Below are 15443 nucleotides of genomic sequence, written 5' to 3' on the forward strand. Positions count from 1 at the left end.
TAACTAAGGGTTGTTGGAAATTAGCTGATTAAATGATATTTAGAAGAACATTCTTTTTCTAGGTCTTTGTATTGCAACATCTTGAAGTGAAAGAACTGGTCTGCAGGTTAAGTACCTACTCAAGTTGTATCAAAGTCTTTAACGTAGGAAATCTACTATCAACATCAAGCATGATAAACCAGGGATCATTAATCATTAGAGATGAGCGAACACTAAAATGCTCGGGTACTCGTTATTCGAGACGAACTTTTCCCGATGCTCGAGTGCTCGTCTCGAATAACGAACCCCATTGAAGTCAATGGGAGACTCGAGCATTTTTCAAGGGGACCAAGGCTCTGCACAGGGAAGCTTGGCCAAACACCTGGGAACCTCAGAAAAGGATGGAAACACCACGGAAATGGACAGGAAACAGCAGGGGCAGCATGCATGGATGCCTCTGAGGCTGCTTAAACGCACCATTATGCCAAAATTATGGGCAACAGCATGGCCATGACAGAGTGACAGAATGAAGCTAGATAGCATCTAAAACATGCAATAATTGACCCTGACACTATAGGGGACGGCATGCAGAGGCAGCGGCAGCAGGCTAGAGAGTGTCATGGCGACATACCCTAAATGGACTCAGGCTTCAAACCAATGGGTGGCAGAGAGGAACCAAAGGAGGTGAGCAAGAAGTGCTCAAATAATATCGGTACATGATAAAAGTTTGCCAGTATATTTTGTGGATTACACAGCAGGGTGGCGACAAAGTTAACATGGAAGCCATGAAAACAACCCAAAATTCTGCCTGACACAGCTCGTTTGATAAGGGGACCATGTATGGAGGCAGTGAACTAGTAGTAGATTAAAGGTGCTGCAGTTAAAACTATGTTAGTTGGATCTTGGCATGGAGCTGGCGCTCCGCTGCCAGGCGAGCTTTCGCCAATCCAAGCCCCTGTCTCTAGGCTACTCCCCAAACAGCACTTTTGTATAAGATCAAGTGTAGTAGCGTTCTTATAAGTTTAGGATATGCCGGGTGAGGGGAATGTAAACAGATACGCAAGAAGCGCATGATGCGCATGGAGCTGGCGCTCCGCTGCAAGGCGAGCTTTCGCCAATCCAAGCCCCTGTCTCTAGGCTACTCCCCAAACAGCACTTTTGTATAAGATCAAGTGTAGTAGCGTTCTTATAAGTTTAGGATATGCCAGGTGAGGGGAATGTAAACAGATGCGCAAGAAGCGCATGATGCGCATGGAGCTGGCGCTCCGCTGCCAGGCGAGCTTTCGCAAATCCAAGCCCCTGTCTCTAGGCTACTCCCCAAACAGCACTTTTGTATAAGATCAAGTGTAGTAGCGTTCTTATAAGTTTAGGATATGGCGGGTGAGGGGAATGTAAACAGATGCGCAAGAAGCGCTGAAATAATATCCCTAAATGGTAAAAGTTTGCAAGTATATTTTGTGGATTACACAGCAGGGTGGCGACAAAGTTAACAACTTTGATGTGGAATCCATGAAAACAACCCAAATTTCTGCCTGACACACCTCGTTTGATAAAGGGACGATGTATGGAGGCAGCTATATGGACGACTTTTGGAGGTAGCAATGGAGACAACGTGTGGAGGCTGCTATGGAGACAATTTAATTTGGATAGTGCCTGTATGTGGCAGTCCCAAACATTTTTCAAACCAGAGGAGCAGGTAGGTGGCCCTCCAGTAAAATGGGATAGATTGAGTGCCTGTATGTGGCAGTCCCAAAAATTGTTCAAACCAGAGGAGCAGGTAGGTGGCCCTCCAGTAAAATGGAATAGATTGAGTGCCTGTATGTGGCAGTCCCAAAAATTGTTCAAACCAGAGGAGCAGGTAGGTGGCCCTGCAGTAAAATGGAATAGATTGAGTGCCTGTATGTGGCAGTCCCAAAAATGTTTCAAACCAGAGGAGCAGGTAGGTGGCCCTCCAGTAAAATGGGATAGATTGAGTGCCTGTATGTGGCAGTCCCAAAAATGTTTCAAACCAGAGGAGCAGGTAGGTGGCCCTCCAGTAAAATGGAATAGATTGAGTGCCTGTATGTGGCAGTCCCAAAAATTGTTCAAACCAGAGGAGCAGGTAGGTGGCCCTGCAGTAAAATGGAATAGATTGAGTGCCTGTATGTGGCAGTCCCAAAAATGTTTCAAACCAGAGGAGCAGGTAGGTGGCCCTCCAGTAAAATGGAATAGATTGAGTGCCTGTATGTGGCAGTCCCAAAAATTCTTCAAACCAGAGGAGCAGGTAGGTGGCCCTGCAGTAAAATGGAATAGATTGAGTGCCTGTATGTGGCAGTCCCAAAAATGTTTCAAACCAGAGGAGCAGGTAGGTGGCCCTCCAGTAAAATGGAATAGATTGAGTGCCTGTATGTGGCAGTCCCAAAAATTCTTCAAACCAGAGGAGCAGGTAGGTGGCCCTCCAGTAAAATGGAATAGATTGAGTGCCTGTATGTGGCAGTCCCAAAAATTGTTCAAACCAGAGGACCGGGTAGGTGGCCCTCCAGAAAAATGGAATAGATTGAGTGCCTGTATGTGGCACTCACAAAAATTGTTTCAAACAGAGGACCGGGTAGGTGGCCCTCCAGAAAAATTAAATGCATGAAGTATAGCAAGAGCCAGTGGGCCCTGTCAAAAAATAGCCATTTTCCTCTGCTTTACTGTACAAAGAGGAGGAGAAGGAGGAAAATGAGGAGGAGGAGGAGGAGTGGATCAATTATTCAGGTTGAGCTTCCTTCACCTGGTGGAGATTGGAAATTCTGAGAAATCCAGCCTTTATTCATTTTAATAAGCGTCAGCCTGTCAGCGCTGTCAGTCGACAGGCGTGTACGCTTATCGGTGATGATGCCACCAGCTGCACTGAAAACCCGCTCGGACAAGACGCTAGCGGCAGGGCAGGCAAGAACCTCCAAGGCGTACAGCGCCAGTTCGTGCCACATGTCCAGCTTTGAAACCCAGTAGTTGTAGGGAGCTGTGTGATCATTTAGGACGATGGTATGGTCAGCTACGTACTCCCTCACCATCTTTCTGTAAAGATCAGCCCTACTCTGCCGAGACTGGGGACAGGTGACAGTGTCTTGCTGGGGTGACATAAAGCTGGCAAAAGCCTTGTAAAGCGTACCCTTGCCAGTGCTGGACAAGCTGCCTGCTCGCCTACTCTCCCTCGCTACTTGTCCCGCAGAACTACGCACTCTGCCGCTAGCGCTGTCAGAAGGGAAATACTGTTTCAGCTTGTGCACCAGGGCCTGCTGGTATTCATGCATTCTCACACTCCTTTCCTCTGCAGGGATGAGAGTGGCAAGATTTTGCTTGTACCGTGGGTCCAGGAGAGTGAACACCCAGTAATCGGTGCTGGAATAAATTCTTTGAACGCGAGGGTCACGGGATAGGCAGCCTAGCATGAAATCTGCCATATGCGCCAGAGTACCAACGCGTAAGAATTCACTCCCCTCACTGGCCTGACTGTCCATTTCCTCCTCCTCCAACTCCTCCAACTCCTCTTCTTCTGCCCATACACGCTGAACAGTGAAGGACTCAACAATGGTCCCCTCTTGTGTCTCGCCAACATTCTCCTCCTCTTCCTCCTCATCCTCCTCCACCTCCACCTCCTCCGATATGCGCTGAGAAACAGACCTCAGGGTGCTTTGGCTATCAACAAGGGAATATTCTTCCCCCGTCTCTTGTGACGAGCGCAAAGCTTCCGACTTCATGCTGACCAGAGAGTTTTTCAACAGGCCAAGCAGCGGGATGGTGAGGCTGATGATGGCGGCATCGCCACTGACCATCTGTGTTGACTCCTCAAAGTTACTCAGCACCTGACAGATATCAGACATCCACGTCCACTCCTCATTGTAGACTTGAGGAAGCTGACTGACCTGACTACCAGTTCTGGTGGAAGTTGACATCTGGCAGTCTACAATCGCTCTGCGCTGCTGGTAAACTCTGGATAACATGGTCAGTGTTGAATTCCACCTCGTGGGCACGTCGCACAACAGTCGGTGAGCGGGCAGTTGGAGGCGGCGCTGCGCTGCCCTGAGAGTGGCAGCATCTGGGCTGGACTTCCTGAAATGCGCACAGATGCGGCGCACCTTCGTGAGCAAATCAGACAGATTGGGGTATGTCTTGAGGAAACGCTGCACTATCAGATTTAACACATGGGCCAGGCATGGCACATGTGTCAGTCTGCCGAGTTGCAGAGCCGCCACCAGGTTACGGCCGTTGTCACACACAACCATTCCCGGCTTGAGGTTCAGCGGTGCCAGCCACAGATCAGTCTGCGCCGTGATGCCCTGTAATAGCTCTTGGGCGGTGTGCCTTTTGTCGCCTAGGCTCAGCAGTTTGAGCACCGCCTGCTGTCGCTTAGCGACGGCACTGCTGCTGTGCCTAGAGCTACCGACTGATGGCGCCGTGCCCACGGATGGTAGTTCGGAGGAGGAGGTGGAGGAGGGGTGGGAGGAGGAGGAGGCATAGTAGGCCTGAAACACCTGGACCGAGGTAGGCCCCGCAATCCTCGGCGTCGGCAGTATATGAGCAGCCCCAGGGTCAGTCTCGGTCCCAGCCTCCACCAAGTTAACCCAATGTGCCGTCAGCGATATATAGTGGCCCTGCCCGGCAGCACTCGTCCACGTGTCCGTGGTCAGGTGGACCTTGTCAGAAACGGCGTTGGTCAGGGCACGGATGATGTTGTCTGACACGTGCTGGTGCAGGGCTGGGACGGCACATCGGGAAAAGTAGTGGCGGCTGGGGACCGAATACCGAGGGGCGGCCGCCGCCATGAGGTTGCGAAAGGCCTCGGTCTCTACTAGCCTATAGGGCAGCATCTCCAGGCTAAGCAATCTGGAGATGTGCACATTAAGGGCTTGGGCGTGCGGGTGGGTTGCACTATATTTGCGTTTCCGCTCCAGCGTCTGGGGTATGGAGAGCTGAACGCTGGTGGATGCTGTGGAGGATCGTGGAGGCGACGATGGGGTTTTTGGGCCAGGGTCCTGGGCAGGGGGCTGACTAGCAGCTGACACAGGGGAAGGAGCAGTGGTGTGCACGGCCGGAGGTGAACGGGCTTGTTGCCACTGAGTGGGGTGCTTAGCATTCATATGCCTGCGCATACTGGTGGTAGTTAAGCTAGTAGTGGTGGAACCCCTGCTGAGCCTGGTTTGGCAAATGTTGCACACCACAGTCCGTCGGTCATCCGGTGTTTCCTTAAAGAACCTCCACACTTCTGAAGATCTAGCCCTCGCCGCAAGAGCCCTCACCACGGGAGCTTCACTAGTTGACAGTGGCGCTGATGCACCAGCTCTGGCCCTGCCTCTCCGTCTGGCCCCACCACTGCCTCTTCCAACCTGTTCAGGTCGAGGACTCTCCTCCGTCTCAGAAGCACTGTGTTCACCCGGCCTCTCAACCCAGCTTGGGTCTGTCACCTCATCATCCTCCGATCCCTCAGTCTGCTCCCCCCTCGGACTTCCTGCCCTGACAACAACTTCCCCACTGTCTGACAACCGTGTCTCCTCATCGTCGGACACCTCTTTACACACTTCCACTACGTCAAGAAGGTCATCATCACCCACAGACTGTGACTGGTGGAAAACCTGGGCATCGGAAAATTGCTCAGCAGCAACCGGACAAGTGGTTTGTGACTGTGGGAAGGGTCCAGAAAACAGTTCCTCAGAGTATGCCGGTTCAAATGGCAAATTTTCCTGGGAGGGGGCAGACTGGGGGGGAGGAGGCTGAGGTGCAGGAGCTGGAGGAGTGGGGATTTCGGTGACATGGGTGGACTGCGTGGAAGACTGACTGGTGGTGGACAAATTGCTCGAAGCATTGTCAGCAATCCACGACATCACCTGTTCGCACTGTTCTGGCCTCAACAGTGCTCTACCACGAGTCCCAGTAACTTCAGACATGAACCTAGGGAGTGTAGCTCTGCGGCGTTCCCCTGCTCCCTCATCAGCAGGTGGTGTCTCACCCCGCCCAGGACCACGGCCTCTGACCCCTGCAGTAGTTGGACGCCCACGTCCCCGCCCTCGTCCTCTACCCCTAGCCCTGGGGTTAAACATTTTTAAAATGAGAGTTATAACTTTTTTTTTTTTTTTACTTTTTTTTTTTTTTTTTGTGTGTTTTTTTGTGTTTTTTGTTTTTTTTTGTGTTTTTTGTTTTTTTTTGAGTTTTTAGAACCAAACAATCCTATCCTATTGCTATGGCTATTTTCTAGCCAAGTATCAAAGGAAGCACACTACTATGCCAGATGAGATGACACTGAGTTATTGCCTAATAGAAATCCAACCCCTACTGAATTTTCCCACTTCAGCCTTTGCTATGGATATGTGCGCCACTAAGCGCAGAACACAGCGGTCGCAAGTCTCACTACAAATTGCTCAGAATTGGCAAGTACATGCACTGCAGAAACTACAGCCACCAGCAGATCAACCAGAAATCAAATATATAGAACGCTACTGTAGGCTTCAAGAAGCTATTTGTATTCTCCTATGGCTATTTTCTAGCCAAGTATCAAAGGAAGCACACTACTATGCCAGATGAGATGACACTGAGTTATTGCCTAATAGAAATCCAACCCCTACTGAATTTTGCCACTTCAGCCTTTGCTATGGATATGTGCGCCACTAAGCGCAGAACACAGCGGTCGCAAGTCTCACTACAAATTGCTCAGAATTGGCAAGTACATGCACTGCAGAAACTACAGCCACCAGCAGATCAACCAGAAATCAAATATATAGAACGCTACTGTAGGCTTCAAGAAGCTATTTGTATTCTCCTATGGCTATTTTCTAGCCAAGTATCAAAGGAAGCACACTACTATGCCAGATGAGATGACACTGAGTTATTGCCTAATAGAAATCCAACCCCTACTGAATTTTCCCACTTCAGCCTTTGCTATGGATATGTGCGCCACTAAGCGCAGAACACAGCGGTCGCAAGTCTCACTACAAATTGCTCAGAATTGGCAAGTACATGCACTGCAGAAACTACAGCCACCAGCAGATCAACCAGAAATCAAATATATAGAACGCTACTGTAGGCTTCAAGAAGCTATTTGTATTCTCCTATGGCTATTTTCTAGCCAAGTATCAAAGGAAGCACACTACTATGCCAGATGAGATGACACTGAGTTATTGCCTAATAGAAATCCAACCCCTACTGAATTTTGCCACTTCAGCCTTTGCTATGGATATGTGCGCCACTAAGCGCAGAACACAGCGGTCGCAAGTCTCACTACAAATTGCTCAGAATTGGCAAGTACATGCACTGCAGAAACTACAGCCACCAGCAGATCAACCAGAAATCAAATATATAGAACGCTACTGTAGGCTTCAAGAAGCTATTTGTATTCTCCTATGGCTATTTTCTAGCCAAGTATCAAAGGAAGCACACTACTATGCCAGATGAGATGACACTGAGTTATTGCCTAATAGAAATCCAACCCCTACTGAATTTTCCCACTTCGGTCTTTGCTATGGATATGTGTGCCACTAAGAGCTAAACACAACGGTAGCAAGTCCCCCTGCTAATTCCTCACAAAATGGTAAAAGATGCAAATTAAAATAAAAAAAGTAGAACGTTATTGTAGCCCTAAGAAGGGCTGTTGGGTTCTTTGAGAATCACTCCTGCCTAACAGTAAGCTAATAGAACACCCTAACGCTTTCCCTGACCAGCAGCAGCTCTCTCCCTAGCGGCATCCAGAGACAGAATGATCCGAGCAGCGCGGCCAGCGGCTAGTCTATCCCAGGGTCACCTGATCTGGCCAGCCAACCACTGCTATCGACGTGTAAGGGTACCACGTCATGCTGGGTGGAGTGCAGAGTCTCCTGGCTTGTGATTGGCTCTGTTTCTGGCCGCCAAAAAGCAAAACGGCGGGAGCTGCCATTTTCTCGAGCGGGCAAAGTATTCGTCCGAGCAACGAGCAGTTTCGAGTACCCTAATGCTCGACCGAGCATCAAGCTCGGACGAGCATGTTCGCTCATCTCTATTAATCATAGATCCAGACACTGTGGCTCTTGTAGTCTTTTCATATTTGTTATCCATGGCCTCCTTTATTCTAAAATCAACCTTTAATATTATGTTCTTCTTATCAAATAATAAGGCTGGAATTACCGATTCAGCTTTTGAGTCAGTTTTTGTTGTAGTAGATCTAAAAGTAGGTGCAGGTATACAGTAAGTTCTGACGCATTCCCCTTTTTGTTCCTTTTTTGTTCCTCTATGAAGCTTATGAGGTGCCACAAAAACTGCATGTTTGTTTTCAGACTAATAAATCATTTATGTTTAGACATTAAATTGTTGTTTTTTGACCCACTCAATAAAATAGCAAGGATGATATGGTCAAATCCTGAGGAGTAATGCTACTTCTTTTATGCACTTTTTGTTTAAATAAATTCTCTTGATATTTATGTGTTTAAGATATCACATGGAACGCTATACAATTTGCTCACAAAACATGTCAACAATTGCCCTTTTTGAGGGAGAAACCTCTATTCATTGACTTAAGTAGTTTTTTCCTCAGTCATCCAAGATGCCCCCAAGCAAGGTGAAGGGAAGGTTGCTCCTTTGTTGGCTTTCTTAATGAATAGGTCCCAGCAGAGGGACAGTTAGAGCATTTCTCTCCATATTGGTTTCAGAGAAATTGTCAGTAAGAAAGTCAAACCAACATTTAAACATTATATAATTGATAAGTAAAGATGGAACCATCAGCACTGACTACAGCAGAGCCCTGGAGAGGTAATCAAGAGATCTGTTTTCCTTTCATGCTTGACGTACATTGTTCATAGACTGCCAAAAAACACCAACATTGTCCACAATCTGGTTGTCAGTAAAATATCTCTGAAAATACTAAATGTGTTCCATGCAGGACATGTATTACTCATTTGGAAATGTTTTTCTTTTTAATTAGTGACTAAAGTCGCGGCTTTGTGCGACTTGCGACTAATTTAGTTAGATTTTGGGTTTGTATAAAACCCTTGCAATTGACATGCAGGTGATCTTATGTGTTGACTGAAGCTACACATAGACTAGCATTGCAGTCCTTTATTAACAACTTTTTGTCGTATGAAGGACACATGCATCATGTGATAATAATGGTAGACTAAGGGGTACTACTTAGATGCCTCAATGGCCCAGTTCCCTCCAGCACTCAAGCAGTTTCAATTTGTAAAGTCTTTAGGACTACCATTTGCATTTTTGCATTTTTGCTCACTAGCCAAGGTATACCACTACAAAAAGGTGGACCTCTCTGGGGAAGCACCATGGAAGGCCTGCTTGTGACCTATATCCAGGATTCTTAGGCCCCACAGATTTACTATTAATGTTCTCTCCCTCCTGGATTTTGTTCAGTCCTCACTAGTCCCCTGATGATTCATCGTGAATGGTGATGAAACGCGTAGGAAAGGGAGGGACAGGGAGCACTTCTTTTGTTGTACCTCTAGGGCAGTGATGGCAAACCTTTTAGAGACCTGGTGCCCAAACTACAACCAACACCCACTTATTTACCATCAAGTGCCAATATGACAATTTATACAGTAATTAATTGCTACCTGTTCTTCCACAACATTCAACCGTTTGGCTCCCTCAGGACACTAATACAGCTGAAAGCAGGAGGGCAAATTCAGACATCATTGTAGCTTCTCTCCAAGGTCTCTCAATACAGGAAGAATCATGGGGCCAGCAACGATAATCCGACCCTGTTCACACCTTCTCGCCCTTCCTGCAGTTCCAATCAGTCAAGGATGTGTCACCTTAAAATATCATTGGGAGCAGCAACTCAAGTTGTCTGGGACTGCAGGAAGATTCAAGTCCTTTCTGGTGACCTTTGCCCTCGGGAGACAACCTGGGTGCCCACAGAAAGGACTCCGAGTGCCACCTCTGGCACCCGTGCCATAGGTTCGCCATCACTGCTTTAGGGCATAACAGTACACTGGTCTAGGGACAACGTGGGTACTGTTCTTGTCAGGACAGGAGCATTTGGGGCAGCAGGGACTACTAAGTGTGTAGGGAGAGTACTTATTCTTCCCCTTCGGTCTCTCAAGGATATCCATCCTGAAGGCCGACACTCCACCTGGTAAGACTGCTCCATTTTTAAAGCGTTTATGTGATTTATAGTATATATGCAGATAGAAGTGGTTTTTACAGATTTAGTGCATATTGCCAGAGGGATTTGGCTATTTTGTGCTTTTAAATCAGTAGATACCACTTTATGTAGAGCAGTATATGACCATGGCCAATGGGTGGTCCCATCTTCATGGTGTATTACAAGCCACTTTCTGATACCTTACTACTCCCATCAATGTCCTGAAACTATTGGTGCCCTCTCCCTGAGACTGAATTGTCATATGAATTGTGAATATGACATATTCTGTTTTTGTGGGTGGTTTCTAGAGTCCCTTTCATCTGTATTATGCTTGCAGACACTTCCTCGTCATGTTGATTTTGATGCTCTCTGTGTAACCTACCTCCCAGCTGCCTTCACAAGACTGTTTCTTCAGACGCACAGCCCAGTTCTCAGGGCTAGGTTCCAGGCAGTGGTCCATGGACAAGATAACAGGCTGTGTGAGTAGGACTCCAGGGGGTCCGCAGCTGACAATGGGGCCCAAAAGCGTCTGGCATCCAGCTAGAGGTAACCTCAAGAAGAGAAAGGAAAAGTAGAAAGTGAGATGAAAATGAATATCTATCTTTCTGTCTATTACATGACTTGTATATATAAATCTATCCATATAATAACATCTCTTTAATTATCAATGTACTATATCCTTCATTGCTCTTGACAGTGTAACACAGGATGCACAGCTCTTTATATACATCAGATTTATCAGCTCAGTTCCTCCATTGTATCACGTGACTGACTAAGTCTTTACTCTTATTTGTGGACCATAAGGTAATCTCTAAATTGTATGATTCAGCATCTCACAGGAAGGCATAGAGAACCTTACTTATTGTCAATTGTAACCATGGAAATATGTCTTTATTAGAGCTGATAATTGTAAGAGATTGTGAGATTTTATAAATCAAGACTGTTTGGAAATATACTTATTTTTTCTATTTTATATTTACTAGAGCAGTACAAATAGTGTCCTCTAACCTACTTAGTATTTCCAGTTTGTAGTAAAATATGAGCATGTGCGTGCACAATATCCACAATATGCACACAAAAATATCCACAAACTTCATATAACCTGCTCAACCAATCTCTAATCTATCTCTTCTGTCTGCTAAAAGATTAACTACACTTGCATAAATGAATAGTGCAGATAATATTAATGAACTTTGTAACATACTTTTATTAAAGAAGTCTGTTCCTGTGTCCTTCTTTGTGCCCTGCCTTTCTCTTTCTTCCTTATTTAAGCAGCTTATGCAAATTAAATATCTGTCCAGTATCCACTGACTGGCTGAGAGATAAAGAAACCTTGAGGGACTTATTTACTAAGGGGGATCGTGCTGCGCACTTTTGTCGGACTGTGCAACTCTTTCGGGGCTAAAACGTCTTGCACAGGTATTTAAGAAGTGTCTGCGCTGCGATTGTGTCGCACATGACCCTTTTGTGGTGCAGCTCCGCTGGTTTTCATGCTACACAAATAAGGGGGGGTGCCGTCCGAAAGCCCAACTGATTCAGACTGAGGGCAGTATTTAACATTTAAATTGTGTCGCAAGCCCTATGTTTAAGATGCACCTGAGATGTGTCGGACCTGAGCGGCGAAGCGACACATTCATGATTTCAGGCGCACAATCTTAGTGAATCGCTGCACACCGCGTTATAGAAGGACAATGCACTTTCAGTGAACTCCAGTGACCTGGTAAGTAAATGTGCCTAATTAGTGAGTCTAATAACTTATCATTTTACAGACAGCTCCTGGATAGTCTTATCTCCTCAGAGCTGAATCATCAAGGAAAATACTCTCTACAAAATACTCTACAGTTAACCTTAGCCTCCTTTGTCAATCGGTAGACTGATCTTAGAAGTATTTCATATACGCTGCAAGTGGAAGATGCAGTATAAGGCACTAGAATATGCCTTATATATTTTCCCACAAAGGAAGTTAGGCCCTATCCACCAAACTGATGGGTGGGGACTGACTGATCATGAGAACGGAGACCAATGTACCCCTTGGCGCACTCCTTGATCACCGGAACAGCCGGTCGCGTATACAAGAGTTTTCCCGTTTATCTCTATGGAGCTGATGGATATTGCCGAGTACGGAATTTGGTGTAAGACAAGGGGTGCCACAGGGATACATCTGACCCCCATTCGTGTGATCCATGGGGATCCCATTACTTAGACCATCTCCAATCAGCAAGTTAGGTCCTATCCTATGGACTTATTTTGTGGGACAACCCCTTTAACAAAGTATAATACAAAGTTTACTATTATCCATTAAAATAAAAAATTGCATTATAGGTTTCGCTAGGCTTTAAATATCCCCAACCAAGAAAAAAAATTACATGTAATGTAATATTGTGTGTTAAATTGAAATCACTCAATTTCTTTTCATTGTTTAATATTTCCCTTTTAACAATATACCGGTACTATTTTTAAATAACGTTAAAAAGTTATAAAATGTCTTAAGGACCTACCTCACATCTTCCTGTTTGTGAAGCGTCAAGTAGATTTCATAGATTTTTCCCCGGGGAATGGCATCTGGAGGTATGAGTAAACTGAGGCCTGATATAAAACAATGTGTTAGTACTACATATGCACAATTCTTAACTTATTATTTAAAATATAAAACATCATAGTAAAGCAATATTTAAAATATAAAACAAATGTACAGAAATGACCAATTACTCCAATTATCATTTGTAATCTTCAGGAGAACATGACAAGCTTTTAATTCTCATGCAGCATCACCGTAGGACAACTTAATTTAATACAAACATTAAAAAAATCTAATACACAATAATTTCCTCCAAGGTGATCAATAAAGTTGTATTGTTTTCAAGCATTACATGATGCCCCATACAATCAATGGGTATGCTGGTCTTCAAAAGAGAAAGGTGCTCCAGTTACGATTAAGTGACTACTCTATTAGGGGTTTATAAGAGTTTTCTCAAAGTTGTAACAAATTATAGTTTTCAGGAAGAGTAAAATTAACCATTTTATTGAGTGAAACCTTTAGCCTCTTGCCTGCAAAGATAACATATAGTTTTTGCTCGGCGTATCTGCACATAAACCCATTAAAAGGGTTTTAGATATAAATGTTTAAGAAGTTTGGTTGCAAGTGATATTAGCTGCATTTGCTCCTGAATAAAGAAAAGTGAACCTGGTTCAACCTCAGAGTTAAGGTGCATTCTGTGCGACATATATGCAGCCAATGTGGCAAATTTAAAGCTCCTAGCTATTAGCTATAGCTGTGATTGGTCATGTGGACACCACTGGCCAATCACAGCCATAGCTAGTAGCTGGGGGCATCAATTTGCCAGATTGGCGGCACAGTCCCCAATCCCATGGGGGATGCACCTGAACCCAAAAGTAAAGTTTGGAGTGTAATGTGATGAGTGTAATATATATATTTTTAAGCAGGAAGGGGGAAATATTCAGAAGTCTGCTATGGGGTCTGCCTCTCCTAGTTTCGCCCCTTGTCCCACGTGAGAAACTTTCACTATCTCTTTAGAGGAAAAGTGGACAAGGATCATCTTCTTACTTTAATTTAACTTAAGTTAATATTTTAATTACTGTCAAGACTTGTGTAAGAAAAAAAATCTGTAAAATTACCAGTATTTGGTATCTTAAGACGACCTCCTAAAAAGTTGAAGGTACCATACGCCATATTACTTGATCCACGTGGCAGAGTACGAAAATAGTTTTGGGTTGAGAGTCTTGGTAACGTGTGACTATGTTCCCTCGGTAAACCTGGTCCCATAGGTGGCAGAAGATGTCCATTTGTTAGCTGGAATTTGTTGCCACCATCTTGTCGTAGGCACAGGGATCCCTGATAAGTCATTGTTGCTGTGCTGAGATCAGGCTGAATAGTTAGTAGGTGCGCTTGACCTAAAGAGAAAAAAAAATGGTTAATTTCTTAAAAAAAACATAAAAACTCTAACACAATTTAGCGCTGAACATGTACATAAATATTTTGCCATTTATTGATCTCATATTAAAATCCAGTCCTCCTATACAGTTAAAAAGAAAGTTAATGTGAAATCTTTGAGGAAAGATTTGTGTATGTAAATGAGTACTTCAGTGGATACTTTGCATAATTGCTGTTGTACTACTTTTATGAAATACAATGATAATTACTATGATAATTGCAAAATGCTGCATAACCGTCTGAATATATTAAAATAAATTTCAATTTTTTTTTTCTCAAGATCAATCAATCAATCAAAGCTTACTATACTATGTCTCATTCATTTCAAGCTTCTTCTTGTTCTCTCTACCAGTGGGCATTGTATGGAGTGGTCCCAGGGGTATGGCTGACAGAGCATGTGCCAACAAGCTATTAGGGCGGCACGGTGGCTGAGTGAGTAGCACTTCTGCCTTGCAGCACTGGGGTCCTGGGTTCAAAACCTGACCAGGTCAACATCTGCAAAGAGTTTGTATGTTCTCTCCGTGTTTGTGTGGGTTTCCTCCGGGTACTCCGGTTTCCTCCCACACTCCAAAACATACTGTTAGGTTGTTTAGATTGTGAGCCCCATGGGGACAGGGACCAATTTGCCATGCTTTGTGCAGCGCTGCGTAATCTGTGTGCGCTATATAAATAAAGAATTATTATTATTATTATAAGCTACTTTATATGTTGCTTATTTTGGTTTAAAGAAGACCTGTCGTTACTTTTGACATGTATGCTTTTAAAGTATTCTCTGTGAAGTAATAAATATGAAGCATCACTACATATGAACCTGGATTGGTCAATTCCACTATTATTTCACTTCTAGATGTAGGAATAAATTTACAGCTGGGTGGTACCATTCACCTTTTCAAATGGATGTGTACCTTCATCATTGCATAGTGTCTACCCCCCATTCTCAACAGTAACTGTTATGTCAGTTGATTCATACAAAGATAAATAAACCAGGAAAAACACAGCATAGACCTGAAGACAGAGTCTAAATTGTAGTGGTTGGGGTTCTCGTGCAAGCACCCCCTTTGATATTGATGCCGGAGAGATGGAGTGAGTTCAATTGCAATGCAGGCTACTATGTAGTCTAATGTCCATAGGGACATAGGGAATTAATGACTATCGTGGTGCCCTCAGGTCATGTCTTAGCAGCCAAGAGTAAAGATACTTTCAACACTCAGAGAAGAGAATGTGTTAGTGGATATTCGGTGGTAATGGATTTTGCCTCCAGGGACCTTTCCAATATTCTATTAGGTTGTTATAGAAAATAAAGTAATATTCTGCAGTGTTAGTATGATATGTTATTATGTGGTCAATAAATGAAGTGTTCATGTGTTTAAGGTCACGTGGGCAGAAGGGTTGGCGGTCAATAAGCATAGCAGTAATCCACATGTACATGTA

The 15443-nt window shown here is 44.7% G+C and overlaps 1 protein-coding gene across 3 annotated transcripts in view; it reads right to left on the minus strand.

Moving 5' to 3' along the window:
- UNC5A (unc-5 netrin receptor A) overlaps nucleotides 1-15443 on the minus strand; it is a 241331-nt gene that overhangs the window by 34126 nt on the left and 191762 nt on the right. For all 3 annotated transcript variants that reach the window (XM_072146248.1, XM_072146245.1, XM_072146246.1), the window contains 3 exons: nucleotides 13697-13972; nucleotides 12559-12646; nucleotides 10443-10611 (listed from right to left, as the gene is read on the minus strand). In XM_072146248.1, the coding sequence (XP_072002349.1) occupies nucleotides 10443-10611; nucleotides 12559-12646; nucleotides 13697-13972 (533 nt within the window). The remainder of the gene's footprint in view (nucleotides 1-10442; nucleotides 10612-12558; nucleotides 12647-13696; nucleotides 13973-15443) is intronic.

The sequence above is a fragment of the Engystomops pustulosus genome, chromosome 4 (genome assembly GCF_040894005.1).
Source record: "Engystomops pustulosus chromosome 4, aEngPut4.maternal, whole genome shotgun sequence".
In the NCBI taxonomy this organism is placed as follows: Eukaryota; Metazoa; Chordata; class Amphibia; order Anura; family Leptodactylidae; genus Engystomops; species Engystomops pustulosus.